The following is a 19,135-nucleotide window of genomic DNA, read 5'->3' as shown; positions in this document are numbered from 1 at the left end:
AGTAAACAAACCTTTTCCATTTATAAAAAAAAAATCCACGCTTCTTTTTACAGACGTTGCAACTGCACACCCAGACAAGAAGTCCATCATTATGTACATCACGTCGCTCTTCCAGGTTCTGCCCCAGCAAGTAACCATTGAAGCCATCCAGGAGGTTGAAACTCTGCCACGACAGCCAAAGGTCACTCAGGAAGAACAAAGAGAGATGCAGCAAAAGCAGCATTTCTCCCAACAGGTGATGATTTGAAAGCTTGACCAAAAGTACCTGTTAAGCATGCTTCAAGTGTAGTCACTCTGTTCACATTTAACCACTTGAATGCGAAGAATCTTGGTATGTCCTAAGTTTGAATGTGCACTCTGCAGTTTATCATTTGCAAAGCTGGAATTCTGAGTGTTTGGAACAGTAAAGTGCTAAATAGTTCAGCCAAGACAACACACAGCATTTCCATATTCACAACTCTTTGAATTGTGGCAAGAATTTAATTAGATCTTTAAAACGTTAAATGATGAATATTTTGTCCACATACTCATGTCCTAATTTCAGCCGTAGAGGTACAGAGCGAGGGTTGCGTACTATACCTACAGGTGAGAATGGAATTGGGACAAATTGCTGTAGGCTGTTGGCATGGAATGTTTAATGCCTACAAAGTGAACTGGGCAGAGTCCCTAGTTTGGCTTGCATATAGTGTCAGAAGATTCATCGTGAAAGTGTGGTCTGTGATTAAAAGTTAAATTTAAATATGCACCCATAGTTCTATGAATACTTCTGCATGTTTAAAAATTGTTTATAGTTGTTTGTGTTTTGTTTCTATTTGTTTTTTGATTCTGTTGTGCTTGTCTGATAGGCTGTGGCATGTATTTTGTTGTCATGGTAATCATTTTATTTATCAGAACTCTGCTGTGCAGCTTTTATATGAATCATCACAATTCTTTTTAATAAGTAGATACAACATGCTATGACAATCCAAACAAAAAAAAAACATAGTGCAATACTGAAGTGAGATTAGTATGGAGTTTTAAACCTTAACTCTTTTAGAATGCTCTTTAGTTATCTTCTGAACAGGAGAACTCAGAATAGTGGACACTTACAATCACTTTGGAATAACAACCTAAAGAAATGACAGCAAGTGTTATATGTCTATGATATGTGCATCTCAAAGTACTGATTTCATCCAAGAAATATTTAAGCAGAACATGTTGCATCAAAACCATAAAATAAATCATTCAATGTTCATAGAGACTGCTGCTGCAGTTTAGTGGAAAGTTTGGTTACATTACTGATTTGCAAGCGCTTCTGTTTGTTTATATCTGACTTGAATAATGTGGGAATATAACAGAAAAGTACAGAGAACAAAATAATGACAAGTGTGAAAGTGTGGCTGTGAGGCTTACAGCAGTGCTCTGTATGAAGGGGTCAGATAAAATTCTGAGTATATAGTCTGACTCAGGATTGTTAAAGATTGATGGTAGGTCAGTGATGGAACTGAAGTAAATTGAAGACTTCGTAAGCGCGGAGCTACACTTTAATGATATGGTATAAGAAGGCGTACTTGCTGACCATGACTACATGAGGTCATTGAACCTTTTGCAGCACTACATTTAAATTCTTAGAATATGACTCCTGACATCGCCTGCCATTGCTATCTGGTTCCACTGTCTCTTAAATAGCTGTGTGGAGGAAGTAGGATGCTGTGTCCATGAATCTAAGACTGTACTCTCTCCCATATTGGGCCAGTATTCAGTCTTTTTCCACCACCTAACCATCTTGCTCCCCTTTAAGAGGTGAATGGTGGCTTTAACCAACATATGAACTTTACGTCACGTCACTCTGGGAGGAGTTAAGTAGAAAGTAAGCCTAAGTGTAGACCAATTTTGCGACATGGCCTATTTTTGGCAGAATCTTCATGTAAACATATTGTAATAACAAATATATACTCAGAGTAGTAGATGGAAGGGTAGTAAAGAAACCATGCCACAGAGTTAACAGCAGCCTGATACTACAATGCAATGTTTTAACTTTTAGTATTATAGTTAAACTGGGAATCCCTATATGGCCACTTTCTATTTGGATCACTTGAAAATGTTGCATCTGTGAACAGCTCGACACCACGTTATTTTGCGGAAAATGCTGCAAACATACCAAATTTGCAATTCCATTTTGAAGCAATGGTAGGTGTTTTGAGGGGCCTAGAGGAGTCCCTGTAATAGGAACCAGATAAATAATCTGCATCATTGTAGTTTAATGTATTGTGGATAACACCGCAAAGCAAGAATGACTGGGATTGTAGGAGGCACAGCATCAAGAATGAACATCATTGGGTGAAGAAGAATTGGATGAAGACGCAAGAGAACCACAAGAAGGAAGGATCATGCAGCACATTGCATCTGAATAAGACAGGGAACAACTGCTGGAGTTCTGTATTTGCTGTTCAACCTGCTTATCTGAGAAGAGAATACACAGTTAGTATGCATCTGTGCTCACTTTCATGGAGGAGATAGTGCTGACAATCGTTGACACAGAAACTACTGAGATTATGGCCAATAATGGTACTTCATGTAAACATATTGTAATAAATATATACTCAGAGTAGTAGATGGAAGGGTAGTAAAGAAACCATGCCACAGAATATTTTACCTAATGGTCCTGCTATTGTCCTATCTCTAACTCTTAACATCTTCTGATATCCAAGTTGTAGATGGTGTAAGCATGTGTCTCTTGCCTTTCATCTCTCCCTCACTGCAATTTGACCCTTGAACTTTTTTTTTTTTACAAAGACCCATAAACGTCCATTTGGTCACACATTGGTGTGTTACCACTTATGGAGCAGACTGAAGCTGTCACTCGGAAACTATTAGTGCCAGTGAGCCATGCGCTTTCAGAAAAAGTGTACTTCTTTTTCTTGAAGAATGAGCTTTGACCCGAACTCTACTGCTTTTCTTTGAAATACTGCTACAGAATGTTTTAACAGTTTAAAATCTCACACAATAGATGGCACTTCCAGTGTGTCAGCACTCCCTCATTAGTGCTCTGAAATTTCAGCTTGGATCATGAGTTTGGCTCAAGTTGCCATTGAGCTTAATTGTGAAAGTTGAAGTATGACCACTGAACTAAAGCATTTGCCAATTTCTTGTCGTTTTATTATTGAATTATAGCTGGAATTCTGATGATGGTGACTGCAAACTGTGTGTAATATAAATTATCATGTTAAATCCCAAATGTGATAACAGTTTACTTTGATCATGGTGAAAAAGGTTAGTATGCAGGTACAGTAAGTAATTAAGAAAGCTGCTGGAATGTTATCATTTTTCTTTGTAAGGTGGATTAAATGCTAAGAAGGAAGTTATGCTTCCGGTACACAGGACACTGGTGAGATCATTGTGCACAGTCCCCTTCTTTAAGGCAAGATGTAAACGCACTAGTGGCAGTTCAGAGAATATTTATAAGACCTATACTTGGAATGAGTGGGTTGCTTTATGAATTATCAAAATCAGTCAATGTTGCTGCAGTGTGCATCGCTGACACTAATTCTTTATGCTCATGCCAAAGCTTATGGTTAAATAAACTTTGGAGAACTGTTCTGACCTATTTTTTGCAGAAATATCCACCCCTCAGCAGGATGAAAATCTTTTTTGTCACTTGTACTCATTTAGTGGCTCATTAGCAGCTTGAGAGATGTTCAAAGATCATCATTATTAAAGGTGCAGTATGATTTTGAAATGGCACGTGACTTTTGTTACTACGCCAAGACTCATAAAAAACAAATAGCATTTAACATGCTACTTTACAAGTGTTCCATCTGATATTGAATTAAATAGACAAGAAAAAGTCACTTAAATTGAAATTGGGACTTCTGCATCACTTACACAGAGGCTGCTGTGATTAATTTATATTTCTAAATAGTCTGAAATAATTTATAGCCTATTAATTGGTATAGAAATTGATATATAATTCATTTGAAGATAGTTGCATCTCCCAGTCTTTTTCTTGATGCAAATGCACACCAGCCAGTCAATATGAAAGCAATGGTCAGCTCCTCTACCAAGTAATCCAGTGCTGTAGCTATGAATTGGGGCACTAAGATGTGCTAAGAGTGAACGAAAGTTAATTTTGACCCTTTTGTTTCTTTATGAATGGACCAGGCCTTTACGACCAATAAGCTAGAAAATTAAAATTTAGATGTCTAAGCCACTAAGTTTGTAGTTAGTCTGTGGTAGCATCTGTTTTAACCTCATGGTGAAACATCAGTCTGCCTTGCACAATCTTAACCCAAAGACATTCATTAAATGTATAGGATGCCGATTTTACATTAGTTTTCAAAATTGATTCAAACAATCATGAAAGTTTTCACTTAATCACCATATTTCACATCCTTTGATTGTTCAAAGCATTTTCCTGCCAATGAAATATTTATGAAGTTAGCTATAGATAAGTGTGCACTACAGGGCAAGAGTTATAGATGGGGGCAGGGAAATTATGATGCTGTGAGGCATGACTTAGGATGTGTGGCCTGGAAAAGTAAGCTTCAAGGCAAGGGTGTAATTGATATGTGGAGCTTGTTCAAGGAACAACTATTGAGTGTCCTTGATAAGTATGTGCCCGTCAGGCAGGGAGGAAAGGGTCGTGTGAGGGAGCCGTGGTTTAATAAGGAATTGGAATCCCTTGTTAAATGGAAGAAGGCGGCCTATGTAAAGATGAGGCGTGAAGGTTAAATTGGGGTGATTGAGAGTTATAAGGTAGCCAGGAAGGACCTGAAGAGAGAGCTAAGAGCAGCAAGGAGGGGACATTAAAGGTCCTTAGTTGGTAGGATTAGGGAAAACCCTAAGGCTTTCTATAGGTATGTCAGGAATAGAAGAATGACTAGGGTAGGAATAGGTCCAGTCAAGGATAGTAGTGGGAAGTTGCGTGTGGAGGCTGAAGAGATTGGGGAGACACTGAATGAATACTTTTTGTCAATATTCAATCAGGAACAGGACATTGTTGTCAATGTGAGTACTGAGTCACAATTAAGTAGAATGGATGGCTTTGAGGTATGTAGAGAAGAGGTGTTGGAAATTCTGGAAAGGGTGAAAATAGATAAGTCCCCTGGGCCTGATGGCATTTATCCTAGGATTCTCTGGGAAGCAAGGGAGGAGATTGCAGAGCCATTGGCCTTGATTTTTATGTCCTCGTTGTCTACAGGAGTAGTGCCAGAAGATTGGAGGCTAGCAAATGTGGTTCCCTTGTTCAAGAAGGGGAGTAGGGATAACCCTAGTAACTATAGGCCGGTGAGTCTCACTTCTGTTGTGGGCAAAATCTTAGAGAGAATTGTAAGGGATAGGATTTATGAACATCTGGATAGGAATAATGTGATCAAGGATAGTCAGCATGGTTTTGTGAAGGGCAGGTCGTGTCTCACAAACCTTATTGAATTCTTTGAGAAGGTGACTAAGGAGGTGGACGAGGGGAAATCAGTAGATGTGGTGTATATGGATTTTAGTAAGGCGTTTGGTAAGGTTCCCCATGGTAGACTACTGCAAAAAATACGGAGGTATGGCATTGAGGGTGAGTTGGAGGTTTGGATTAGGAGTTGGCTGGCTGGAAGAAGACAGAGGGTAGTAGTTGATGGCAAAGGTTCATCTTGGAGTGCCGTCACTAGCGGTGTTCCGCAAGGATCTGTTTTGGGACCATTGCTGTTTGTCATTTTTATAAATGACCTGGAGGAGGGGCTAGAAGGTTGGGTGAGCAAGTTTGCAGATGATACGAAAGTCGGAGGAGTTGTAGACAGTGAGGAAGGATGTGGCAGGTTACAGCGGGATATAGATAAGCTGCAGAACTGGGCAGAAAGGTGGCAAATGGAGTTCAATGTAGCTAAGTGTGAGGTGATTCACTTTGGTAAGAGTAATAAAAAGATGGGGTACTGGGCTAACGGTTGGATACTTGGTAGTGTGGATGAGCAGAGGGATCTTGGTGTCCATGTACACAAATCTTTGAAAGTTGCCACCCAGGTAAATAGTGCGGTGAAGAAGGCATATGGCGTACTGGCTTTTATTGGTAGAGGAATTGAGTTCTGGAGTACTGAGGTCATTTTGCAGTTGTATAAGACTCTGGTGCGGCCGCATCTGGAGTATTGTGTGCAGTTTTGGTCGCCATACTATAGGAAGGATGTGGAGGCACTGGAACGGGTGCAGAGGAGGTTTACCAGGATGTTGCCTGGTATGGTAGAAAGATCGTATGAGGAAAGGCTGAGGCCCTTGGGGTTGTTTTCATTGGAGAAAAGAAGGTTTAGGGGTGACTTGATAGAGGTGTATAAGATGATTAGGGGTTTACATAAGATCGACAGTGAGAATCTTTTTCCACGTATGGAGTCAGCTATTACAAGGGGGCATAGCTTTAAATTAAGGGGGGGTAGGTATAGGACAGATGTTAGGGGTAGGTTCTTTACTCAGCGAGTCGTGAGTTCATGGAATGCCCTGCCAGTCGCAGTGGTGGACTCTCCCTCATTATGGGCATTTAAGTGGGCATTGGATAGGCATATGGAGGATAGTGGGCTAGTGTAGGTTAGGTGGACTTGGATCGGTGCAACATCGAGGGCCGAAGGGCCTGTACTGCGCTGTATTCTTCTATGTTCTATTGTTGTAATATCTGCAAGTTTGGTAGCCAGGTTATTCATAAACAGCAGTGAGAGAAATGATCAAACAAACTTTTTTTGTCCCCTCGTAGTCAATAATTATTAACCAGATCTTGTAACTGACCAGCTTTGTTTTCAATTTATTAGCTTGAATGTTTAAAAAAAAATCTGTCAATAAATGATCAACAATGAACTTTATTGAACAGCATGTATAATTAACGTGAAGTCTACCTTTCTAGAAACTTTGATATTAGCCATTACTTTATGCCAGTGATTTCACTTAGTAAGGTGATTAACTTTAAAGAGTATTTTTGATAGTTTATATTCCCTGTTAAAACAAACAGTTCTGGAAATGACAATAATTACCTGCCTGATTCAGCAGTGTTCCAGAAACCTATCACTCACTATGTGGGTGATAACCCTTTCAAAAAGGGTTCTGAGTAGACTGCTGTGAAGAAATGAGGCATTCTGCCTCCACCAGTGAAAAGTTGACACTTTTGTATTAAATGGAAGTCGATATTAAATTTACTAATGTGAATTTCACCTGATTTTGATGATGGTGATAGAGGGATTTTCAGCACCATTTTTCATTCATTATTGGAATTCTGTATTTTTTTTTCCAATAACGATAATCATTGCTTGTGAGCAGTATTATGGTGGAGAATTCTTGTGTTGCTAAGATTTCTTTCACTCAGTTTATATTTGTTTTTCATATTTTTCTACTTGTTCATACCCTTTCCACAATGTTTGTGTGCTTCTCCCCATTTCCCCTTTTCAGATCACAGTCCATGTGCGCACTCCTTCACCTTCTAAACGCTACAAAAGCTATGCCTACACACAAGCCGCTTACGTTATGTCTCCTGACCAAAAGATGGACCTCCATCCAAAGGTCTGTCATCACTGCATGGTTTTCTCAACTTGCTTGTTCTTCTCTTCTGATTTCATTCTGCATGTAACAGTGGTAGAAATGCTAACCGTGAAATGAATGGTTAATGATGTATGCTTTGAGGACTGTTCTGAGCTTTTGTATGGCTATTCTGGACCACAGCTTTATTAATGACTTTAATTCCATTAGTCTGGTCAAATTGCAAGCAGCAGGGGGTATAATCAGTTCACACTGTATGCATTGCACTTCCATGTTGATGGATTTCTGTTATTATGGCACAAGCCTGGTGCTGAAATAACTAACTGCAATATTCTGTATTGTTTGCAAAATTGGATGAGAAATACTATCCATATCTGTTTTACTTTAATCTCAAGTATGATAATGGAGAGTACATTTTTGTCTTTTAGACTACTTGAAGCACTTAAAGTCACTTCAGAGAAATATTTCACATGGTTGTATTGTTGAACAAGCATGTGAACCATTGACTTTTAACATCTTTTGTACTATATGTTCTAGAATCTTAATTTAGATTTTAGAGTGCAAGCTATGGGAAAGCAAAATATTCATTAAAACTCTAAAGAGGGATTGGACGATATTCTATGACAAATCCTTGCGGATTTGGTTTGAATTCATTCATTGATCAGGAAATGATCATCTTATTAGTTGATTGCAGACATGATATAGGTTTAGGTGATCTGAAACTAGCAATTTGAAGGTTGAAATTTTGTGAAAGAAAATAGATGGTTATAAAGCATTAATTACACTAAATTATCTATGTTAATATTTTAATATTGTCATCAAAATGGAAATTCTCAGTGACTTACAATTACAAAAGAAGATGTAATCCTCATATTTTGATCTTAACATGTTCTAACAAGTTTGTTCTAGTATCATGAAAGGAAACTAAAATGGGTTCTGCAATTGTTTCAGAGAGTTCAATTTTGGAAATCTTACAGTAAAATCAATATACTTTTATTCGATTCACCATTTTCAAAATGAACTTTTGAATTATGACAAAGAAGACAATAAGTACCTGAGCTTCATCTTTAAGCATGCCTGAGTAAATTCCTACTTTTGATTTTAATTTTCATTTCCATTTTACATGCATCAATGACAACATAGTCAAGCAACATCCTGACAAAACCGAGTTGCTGAGTCACTCTTGCAGCCAATGTCTTGGACTCCTTGATTACCACCCCTTGGTATTATTTGTCCCACTAGTGGGCAAATTCTCAAGAGGTGTTGGTGCATGGAATACAATCAGGAAGGTGTTTTCCTCTAACTTCTTAACGTCGACACTCCCACTAATGTTGCTGTGAAACGGGCGAATTGACCCACAATCAATGAAGTGTACAGGGGACCAAGCCAGAAGCAACATGAGACATATCTAAAGATGAGGGGTCAACCTACAGCACAGGGCTACACAAAAATCGGAAGAATCGTCTGATGGACAGAAGTGATCCAGCAACTCTCAGATCAGATCAAAGCTGTTGCAAGGGATGGTGGAAAGTAAAACAACTAATTGGAGAAGGATGCTCCATAATTTTGCTCATCCTGAATAATTGTGAAGTATGCAAAAGACAAGGCTAAAGCATATGTAACTATTGTCAATGAGAAGTACTGTCTAGATGGTCCATCTTGTGCTCCTGCAGAGGTCCCTATCGTGAAAGGTGTCATTTTTCAGCCAATTTGATTCAGCAAAATGAAGTCAGTGGGAGGTTGAGGTGGGGTTTGCGGGAGGCAAGGGCTTGTGGCTACTGCTGGAATCACCCCTAACACAATGGAAGGTGGTTGTGGCTGTTGGAGGTTAATCATCTTAGTCCTGGAGCATTTCTGCAGGAGTTTCCCAGGTAATGTCCTAAGCCAAACCATCTTCAGCTGCTGCTTCAATCACTGCAACACCATCACAAAGTCAGTAATGGGGTCAGTATTCCCTCTAAATTGGCACCAGCTGGTCAGTATTCCTCTAAATTGGCAGCAGCTGGGAACTTCCACATGTACCAATCATTTTGCTAGTGCAATGGCTTCCACTTCCAGAAGCCGCTGTCATACTCAAACCTCGGGTCTGCACATCAGAAGACATGGTCAGAAGGAACAATGGTGGAGGGATGTTCAGTGATGATTGTACAATGTTTAATAACCACGGATGCAAGATCCAAACAATATTGGGACGTAATAATTGGCAAGCAATATTTACACCAAGAATATGCCAATTAATCACTATTACCAACATGAGAGAATTTAAACAAATCCTTTTGACTTTCAATGGTGAACCACTTCCATCAGCATTCTGGGATACTGTGAACCAATTATACAAACACGATGGCTACAAGAGCAGGCCAAATTCTGGGAATTCTGTGGCAGATAACTCAACTTCTGAATTCTCAAACCTGTCCACCATCAACAAAGCACGATTCAGGTGTCTGACGGAATGCTCCCTACTTGTTTGGTTGAGTGCAGCTCCAACAACATTTGAGAAGCTTGATGCCATCCAAGGGAGAACAGTCTGCTTTATTATCATCTCAACTACTGCCATGAACATTCATTTCTTCCATCACTGACACACAGCGACCTTCAATACCACCTTTCAAAACTATGGCTTATACCTCCCAAAATGGAAAGGGCAGCACACAAGTGGAAAGACTGGTACCCTTACGTTTCCTGCAAACTACACACAATTCTGATTCAAAACTGTATCACTGTTCCCTCACTGTTCAAACCCTAGTGCTCCCTTCCTAACAATTCTGTGAATGTATCTTCACAACACTGACCACAGCAGTTATCCGCCACTCTCTCAAAAACAATTAGGAACGTACGATAAATGTGGATCCAGTCACTGGTGCCTGCATCCCTTGAAAGTCATTTTTTAAAAAGGCCTATCAATTTAGATTTTGACAAAGCAAAGACAACTAACTAAATCTTCTCAAAACTCACTACAGCTAAATAAAATTTGATTTTTGCTGAATGTACTTTGGGAAGCTTGGCTTCACATTCCACTATTCTATCCCCTTGACTGCCACACATTCTTAACCTTGCTTGTATTCTCATCATAAACCTGGCTTGGTTTTGTGGCAAAGTGCTCAGCCAACATGTTAGTGGGGTATTTACCACTTAAGGTGTGTTATTTCTTCTATCAGAATGTTCATCATGCATTCTCAATGCAGTTTGAGATATGTAATTCTTATGGGATATTCCTACATGTCATGCTTGGGTCTTTTAATAGTCCTGACCAAATGTTTTGATTTTTGCATCACTTCTTTGCTCTTCAAAAAGGAAAAGAATACTTGTCCTGATACTGGTGACTTTAATTAATGATGTATTTCCTTGTTGGTTGCATCTAAAATTGCTTTAACGTTACGTTTTATTCGGGATGACAAAAACATACAAATGATCTTTCCTTTGGATTATTTTAACCATTACAACTCCATTACCAGGTTTGATGGAGAAATGAGGAATTAAATATGCAGAAAGCATTTCTGAAGGTGATCTCGCTATGAATGATTTGAAGAATACCTACACTAAAGTTTTTTAAATGGCAGTAACTCATGTTTGTTTTTTGAACTATAGTGCTTAGTATTGCAACTATAAGTCTCAGCAGTTTGGAGATCTAGTAGAAACTTGGTGATGTGCAAGGAAATAGTGAAATGAATAATTTTTTTTTTAATTGTGAAATGAATAATGTTTTTGTTAATCAGGATAAATGGAGAATAGTCAAGTGAACTTTAATCTTAAAAACATTTTTTAAAAATTGCACTAATGTTATTGTAACAAAAGGACTATTAAGTCGTAATTTGCCAGTACAAAACCTGAGTATTGCAGAAAAAAGACACATATTTTGTCTGCACTGCTTTTCTTCTGCACTTATCAGGACGCTTGCAGAATTATCAGTGTAAATACTATTTGAGAAGAAAGTATTGATTGATTGCCAGGTGGATTCAGCAGTTAGCCAAAGACTGGCCATTAATGGCCAAGCTTTCTTTAAATTTAAACCAGACAGGATGACTTGAATTGGTCAAGGCATTGCCCTGAGGAATGAATTTGAATGTCTGCTGCCTATTTTGTTAGGTTGAAACAGATGCAGTGTAACTACTTGTTATTTTTAATGTGTGATGCACAAGGCCCTGTCCATTCAGATATATTGCTTCCAGAATATGTAAGAACATGAGAAATGGGAGAAGGAAAGGTCATTTGATGCACTGAATCTGTTCTACCAGTAAAGATGATCAAGTTTATCTTGACTTCACTTTCTTGCACTCCTTCCCATAGTCCTTTACTCACTAATCGTGTAATCCCACAGTGTGGAAACACAACACTTCAAATATCTGTCTAACTCTGTTTTAAATATATTAACTGACACCCAGTACAGATCTCAAGAATCGAGAATTTCAAAAGGTTAACAATCCATAGAACGAAGAATCATTTTCATCTGAATTGGAGGATTTCTTACTTTAAAACTCTGTTTCATTGTTCTGGATTTACCCAAGAGGGGAAACATCCACTCAGCATGTACCCTTAACAAACCACCTGAAAATATTATTCAATTAGATTGCCCCACATTCTTCAAAAGACCAATGAGTATGGGCTCAACCTTTCCTCATGAACCAATTCTTTCATTCCAGGAATCAATCTTGCGACACTTTTCTGAATTGCTCCCAGTGCTAGTATGTCACTGTTTAAGCAAGATATCAAAATTGTAAATATTATTATTGGTGCTTTCTCACCAAGACCTTGTACAAAGGCAATTTACCTTGCTTACTACTCACCGTACCTGCATACTAACCTTTTCTGTTTTATGTTAGAGGATATTCAGATCTCTGTGTGCTTTAATATTACAAGACAGCTACTTTAATAATAATCTGCTTCTCAAGACTTCTGATCAGAGCAGATAACCTCACCTTTTCTCTCATTAAACTCCATCTGTCAAATCTTTGTCCACTCACCAAACCTATCCACTAACCTAAACCATCTAATGCACCACTTAGACTGTTTGGAGTGAATTTTGCTGCCAACTTCATGATGATGACCCAATCCCAGATGTACACCGAGTCGAACTGGTTCGGTATTTTGCCAGCAGTGTCCTATTCATTGGTTGTTTTCAGGACAAGCGTTTGAAAACCGTGGAAGTGTTCACATCCCATTAGGATAATTAGAGGGCTGGCAGCTTTGGGCCACAGCAGCACCATGTTGCAGCATGTCCAGCTAAATAAATGTGTAATAATAAACTCAGGACGCTAAGGGTTTAAGGGAAACGACCACTGGTAGGAGTTGTTAGGACCATGAATGTTCCCTTTCCTGTGCTTGATTTGAATGAAGGGATAGAGTGGTACAGACTGGACGGGCGAAACACCCTCTCCTGTACTGTGTGATTTATGACCCTCTGTTTAGAACTGAACCACTGGGGCTGAATCCTCACCTTGGACTGTCACATGCGAAGGTGAACTCAATGAAGCTGGCTGCCTGGCCATGTGCTGGGGGCAGGGAGATGGGGAGGGCACCTCTGACTCCAGCAAAATGCCTGTGGCACCACTTAATTGTTCCAATCAGCCCCATATTCTGATGAATTGATTGTCTGTCTTCATGGAGTTAGCAGCCACATTGAACCTTTGCCTGCCACCATTTATGTTGTGCCAGGAGATGTGCTGCATTACCAGCCTCCACTCCTCTTCCTGCTTCAAGGGCCTATACAATTCAGCTCTTTGTATCAGCAATTTGCTTTCCTCCCCAGTCGTATCATCATTATGTTTGACTCCATTCCATTCTGTCCCTTCATCCAAATCATTAATATAGATTTTAAATGGTTTTGGCCCTAACATTGCTGTCTATGATGCTTCCCAGTTACTTTGCCAAGCAGAAAATGCCCAATTTATCCCAATTCTCCATTTCCTGTAACTCAATCAATTTCCTATCCATGCTAATATATAAATCCTGACACCATGAGTGGTTATCCTGTGCAGGAACCTTTTATGTGACTCCATGTGGAATGCTTGTTGAAACTGATCTGGTACCTTTTTATCCACCCAGCTTTGTTACACCCTCAAAGAATTTTAATAAACAGGATTTCCTTTCCTTAATGCAAATTGTCTTTGGTTGATCATATTTTTTACTTTCAAAATGTCTAGTTATGGATTCCAATACTTTGCCAATGATAAATGGTTAGACTTTCGTTCACTTTTGTTATGGGATGTGAGCACCATTGACAACGTTTGTTGTCTCCTTCCAATTACTGTTAAGAATGCGCAATGAAAGGTGCAAAACCTTTATTCCACTGGTACTAAGTATCTATTTCAGACTTCACCATGTTGAAGAAAATCAATCATTTAACCTCATTCGCTGTTTTTAAGTCCCCTCAAATATGCAATCCTTTCTGAAAAGAAAACAGAATATTGTATTCGTAATCCCATATCAAAGTGAATCTTTTAATGTTGTTTTGGAATTGTTAATAAACTATGAATCTGCAGACCACCACCCCGTGTTAATTTTAGGTTATGGAAGTGGTTAAGTAGTAATGATGCTGTAATGATATCACTTAGTATATCTATTTGCATATCTATTGAAACTGCAAGCATGGATTTTCTTTTTACTTCCACAGAACAGGTATATGCTTTTCTTTGCCAAATTTTAAAGGGGAATGGATTTCTTGAATTTCTACATATCTTCCCTTCTTTTCATAAGCATTTGTGTCTCTACTGTAAAGTCATAGAACACTTACTGCATGGCAAGACCATTCAGGGAGTGAAAATGGGGTTTTTGTGTCCTATGCACTGTGTTTCAATGGACAGCTGAAGTTTAGGTTTCCATGATGTGCTATATGCACCGCCCCCTTTCCATTACCAATGAGAATATAACCAGTCAGGAAAAAGCATGGATAGTTTGGCCCTGGTCTAGTTTGTCCCTGCCGCTTTTGAAGGTCTTGGTATTTTCTGAACAACATGTTCATCCAGCCCACTATCTCTGCTGTTGTCCTTTTTTAAGGGATGGGGAATGAATGTAGGCCATTTGCTTATTAACAAATTAGGAATTTGTTAACGTTCCATCCATTAATTAGTGTAATTGTTTTTCTCTCGAGTTGTGATAGCTTTAAGCTCCTCCCTCCTTCCTGTCATAATTCGAATATAATGTGTCTTGTTTGATATCTACAGGAAGTGTGTGATATGTACTATGACTTAGTATGTTGAGTGTTATTTACAATGGTATATTATGAAACAAATAAGAACTCAGCTGCAATAAAAAAAAGTAAAATTGTAGTAAATTTCAATATATGATGGTGCAGAGATTCCTGTAGCAATACACCACTTAATTTGAAAACAAAATCTCATCTTCCTGATTGTATGCATGCAATGGAAGATGCTGGAAATGTGAGAGGAACTTCATGAACATCAGGTCCAATAGTCTATGGCCCCAAACAATGGAGGTTAATGATGGGGAAATAAACAGAATTGCAGAGAGCTGGAACCAAAGTGCATCAGAGTTAAATTAGATAAAGAGAGAGAGATAATTTGGATTTTAAAAAGTAGAGACATTTTGGAAATTTAAGAAAAGAGTTGTAATTTAGATTATCTGTAGGATCAATTTACTTACTATGAGATTTTACACCCAGAATTGTTCTATTTTGAGGCTTTCAAGACTGAATTTTACATAATAGCCATTTATATTATTACTACGTCCTTGTGCTAGGAAATAAATCAGCATGACATATCTTTCATGAGATTCATTTATATTTATGGCACAGAGCAACAATTGCGCAAAACTCATCAGGAAGTAGATGGTAACTTACATTTCAGCAAGACTAATTGCAGTCCACCATAAATAGTCCAGCAGTTTAGCAGTTTGTGGTGATTCATAACTCATGTGGTATCTTGTCTTCATCGTAGGTTGCTGTTTGTTTCTACAGTGATTGGAGGGTTCTTGGAAGTTGTCTTTATATTTACAGCAACCTCTATGATTCAGCATACACATTCCTGTAGAAATGCTTGTACAATCAGTTCGTGCCAATAAGATTCCAGTTGTTAGTAATGGATACTGACTAACATGCCAGATCAGAGCAGATGAAATTGCTACAGGTTAAGGACTGCATTTTATAAATGCAAAATATCAACTCGCTGAGACACCTGTATGAATCACTTTACTGAAGATTTTAACAAGTCTGAAACAAGTGGCGGTAAACACTGCCTATTTGTTGCTCTATTTTCCTTTCTTGCAGATTATCTTTAGGTTGAGTTCTGGGTGCTTTATGATAATGTGACAGTTTTTGGAAGCTGTTGGAGACTATGTTCATGTCGAGTTTATTTGCTATTTTATCCTGAAGAAACCATTTAATTAGTCTTTAACCAATCTGGCTCTAGGCTAGCTAACAAAAAGAAAATTAGTGAGTGAAAAGAATGAAGCATTAGAGTGATTCTAAGAAATAGGAAGTAGAGCTAATGAACCACTTACTTGTGTAATTGAACATTATAGATATTATTTATTTCAATCAACTGTCTGCAGTTAACCACTATGGAAAGGAAGCACTTATTCAATCTGCATTCAACATCTTTAGAAGTAATTTATTGAAGAATTTTCTTCTGATTCAAGTTTAGAGTGAAATTGTTTGTTTGGGTATTCTCTATATAATACATGGGAGCCCAAAAGTAGACACTCTTTTGACACACTAATATAACAAGATCTGCAGTTGATTTGAGCTAAAAATGTGGTGCTGTATGTCATTTCAGAATGAGTCATGTTTGACTCCAAACATCATTTAGGCGAAAGTGAGGACTGCAGATGCTGGAGATTAGAGTCAAGATTAGAGTGGTGCTGGAAAAGCACAGCGGGTCAGGCAGCATCTGAGGAGCAGGAGAATCGACATTTCAGGAAAAAGCCCTTCATCAGGAATGATGCTGAAAGCCTCAGGGGTGGAGAGATAAATGGGTGGGGGGTGGGGCTGGGGAGAAGGTAGTTGAGAGTGAAATAGGTGGATGGAGGAAGGGGTAAAGGTGATAGGTCAGAGAGGAGAGTGGAGCTGATAGGTGGGAAGGAAGATTGACAGGTGGGACAGGTCATGAGGATGGTGACAGGTCTTCCAGCCTCATTCCTGTTGAAGGGCTCCTGCCCAAAATGTCAATTTTCCTGCTCCTCAGATGCTGCCTGACTTGCTGTGCTTTTCCAGCACCACTCTAATCTTGACTCAAAGCATTATTTACCCTGGTCTCCCCAACTATGCTGCCAGACCTTTTGAGTTTCTCCAGTCCTTTCTGTTTTTGCTTTGGATAAAGGTTGGCTTGATTCTCTGAAATGAGGACCAATGGAGGAATTAGATCTTTGCATTACAGAAGTGGAATTTAGAAAACTAGACATTCCACACACACTGCTTAGATGTTTGTTATGATAATACACTGGTTTCTTGACACAAATGACCACTTTAGCACTCGAGATTATGTACTGGCTACAGGCGTAAATGTGCTGTCAACAATACTGTTGAAGACAGAAAAGAACTGGCTGGCTAACAGGAAACAGTAGGCATATTTTTTTTCCTCAGTTGGCAGGATGTAACAACTGGACTTCCATGGTAAATGGTGCTAGGACTTCAACTGTTTACAATTTATAAAATGCCTTCAATAAAGGAATGCCAAATTTGCTGACTATTGAAAAAGGCAGGTAGAAAAGTAGTCATGATTCGGAGATGCCGGTGTTGGACTGGGGTGTACAAAGTTAAAAATCACACAACACCAGGTTATAGTCCAACAGGTTTAATTGGAAGCACACTAGCTTTCGGAGCGACGCTCCTTCATCAGGTGATTGTGGAGGGCTCGATCGAGCCTGATGAAGGAGCGTCGCTCCGAAAGCTAGTGTGCTTCCAATTAAACCTGTTGGACTATAACCTGGTGTTGTGTGATTTTTAACTTGGTAGAAAAGTAAGTTGTAAATAGAACCAAAGGAGTTGACAAAAGGATGTTAATTGATTAATTGAGTGGGCAAAGACCTGGCAAATGGCACATAATGTGGGGAAATGTGAAATTGTCCATTTTAACAGGAAGAATAGAAACATAAACAAGCATATTACCAAATGAGTAGGACGGTGAGAATTCTAACATACAGATGATTTGGGTTTCTCAGTGCCTGTATCACAAAGGTATAGCAAGTAATAAGGAAAGCTAATAGAATGAAATCAAAGTACTACAGTTGCTAGGAATCTGATTCAAATACAGAGAAGGTTAGAGAAACTTGGCAGGAGTGGCGGCAACTGTGGAGAGAAAGAGTTAATATTTTATGCCTAGTATCAGGTATCCGTTCTAATTAAAAAGTCATTTCCTAATCCAGGATCTCAGGAAATAACAAGAAAGAAAGTATTTATTTCAAAAGAACAGTTGTCTCCCTTGATGAAAATTAGATTCAATGTTTATCAGATTTTTTACTGGAATCTACCTGAGTTGGCAGAGAGAACTTCCTTTTTCAAGTGAAAAATAGGGAATTGAAGATCCTCCAGTTAAGATGATGGACTGAGAGCAAGAGTCTTTATAAATGGCAACATCTTCCACGAAGGATATCCAAAGATATAAGAACCTTTAGTACAGAATCAAGATGCAGAGACAACAGTCATCAAACAACAAACCCACCATTTTTCCAAGTTTGAGTAAAGTGTATTCTGAGAAAAGTGTGAAATATCCAGATTGCTTGCACTTGCAATAGCAGATGTTTGAGGGAAGGTGGGTTAGTGATACATGTACATCATAAAATTATTTAGCTATGTGGAAAAAAGCTTAGGGGAGATGTTAAGTGAAGTAATGGTTCCACAGAGGTTGATATTTATGTTACATTGGCTATACACAACTGTTAATGTCAGTCTGCGGTGGAGATGATAAATACTATGCTAGTGTTCAGAGAGAGTAGATGTATCAACCAACTCTTTAGTTCCGAATAATTATGTTTTATCAAATGTAATTGCACTTATTGCTGTGATACAGGAAGAGTTTTCTTGTTTAAGAAGAGTACCTCTTCAGTGGATACTCTATGATGGTGTATCCTGTACCATGAATCTGTAGATATGCCCAGGACACAGTGAGGTTAAAGGTGAATGGGTGACAGTGAACTATCTTAAGCCAACCTTACTCAATACCATGTACTGGTCAAGATGACAGATACCACAAGGGGCCAGCTGTGGACATATGGGAAAATGCAAAATTTGTCTCTGTGATTTAGGAATATCATTATTGACTTTAGAGGTTTAACGCAGGCTGAAGTCAACAGCTCATGGGCTGAGTGACAGTCTTGGGGGAAAGGTGCGGTATATGAAGTCAATTGCTATTTCTAGTAGTTAGACTTCATCAACAGTGATGTCACATTGAATGGAATGCTTGAAGGAAAACAGTTCTATCAATGTCCAGCTCAATATTGCCTCTGAACATGGTATAAGTAGTTAACAAGTGATAATCCGGTGTCCAGTCCTTGTATATCTAAACCTTTCAGAACCTATTCATGACATTTGCAGATCTGGTTTATTGTCATAAGGAAGAAAAACTTGACTTGGCCTCGTGTGAATGTTACTGGGGTGACAGGATTACCCTTTGAGGAGATCTTGAATTGGTAAAGCTTATAATCCTTTGAGTGTAGAAGAATAAGAGTGATTTAATTGAAACAGGTGAAAAAGATCAGTGGCTTGACAGAT

General features: G+C 38.7%; 1 protein-coding gene across 11 annotated transcripts in view; it reads left to right on the top strand.

Annotated features, from left to right (window-relative positions):
• dmd (dystrophin) overlaps positions 1 to 19,135 on the top strand; it is a 2,003,576-nt gene that overhangs the window by 722,403 nt on the left and 1,262,038 nt on the right. For 8 of the 11 annotated variants that reach the window (XM_087992890.1, XM_087992895.1, XM_087992900.1 and 5 more), the window contains exons 8-9: positions 54 to 235; positions 7,387 to 7,497. In XM_087992890.1, coding sequence (XP_087849016.1) covers positions 54 to 235; positions 7,387 to 7,497 — 293 coding nt within the window. The remainder of the gene's footprint in view (positions 1 to 53; positions 236 to 7,386; positions 7,498 to 19,135) is intronic. The other 3 variants (XM_087992899.1, XM_087992898.1, XM_087992897.1) reach the window with 1 other exon arrangement.

The sequence above is a fragment of the Chiloscyllium plagiosum genome, unplaced genomic scaffold, assembly GCF_037043375.1.
Source record: "Chiloscyllium plagiosum isolate Xiang-an unplaced genomic scaffold, Cpla_swu_hap1 HiC_scaffold_12, whole genome shotgun sequence".
Lineage (NCBI taxonomy): Eukaryota > Metazoa > Chordata > Chondrichthyes > Orectolobiformes > Hemiscylliidae > Chiloscyllium > Chiloscyllium plagiosum.
This window is presented reverse-complemented; position numbering and strand designations above follow the sequence as displayed.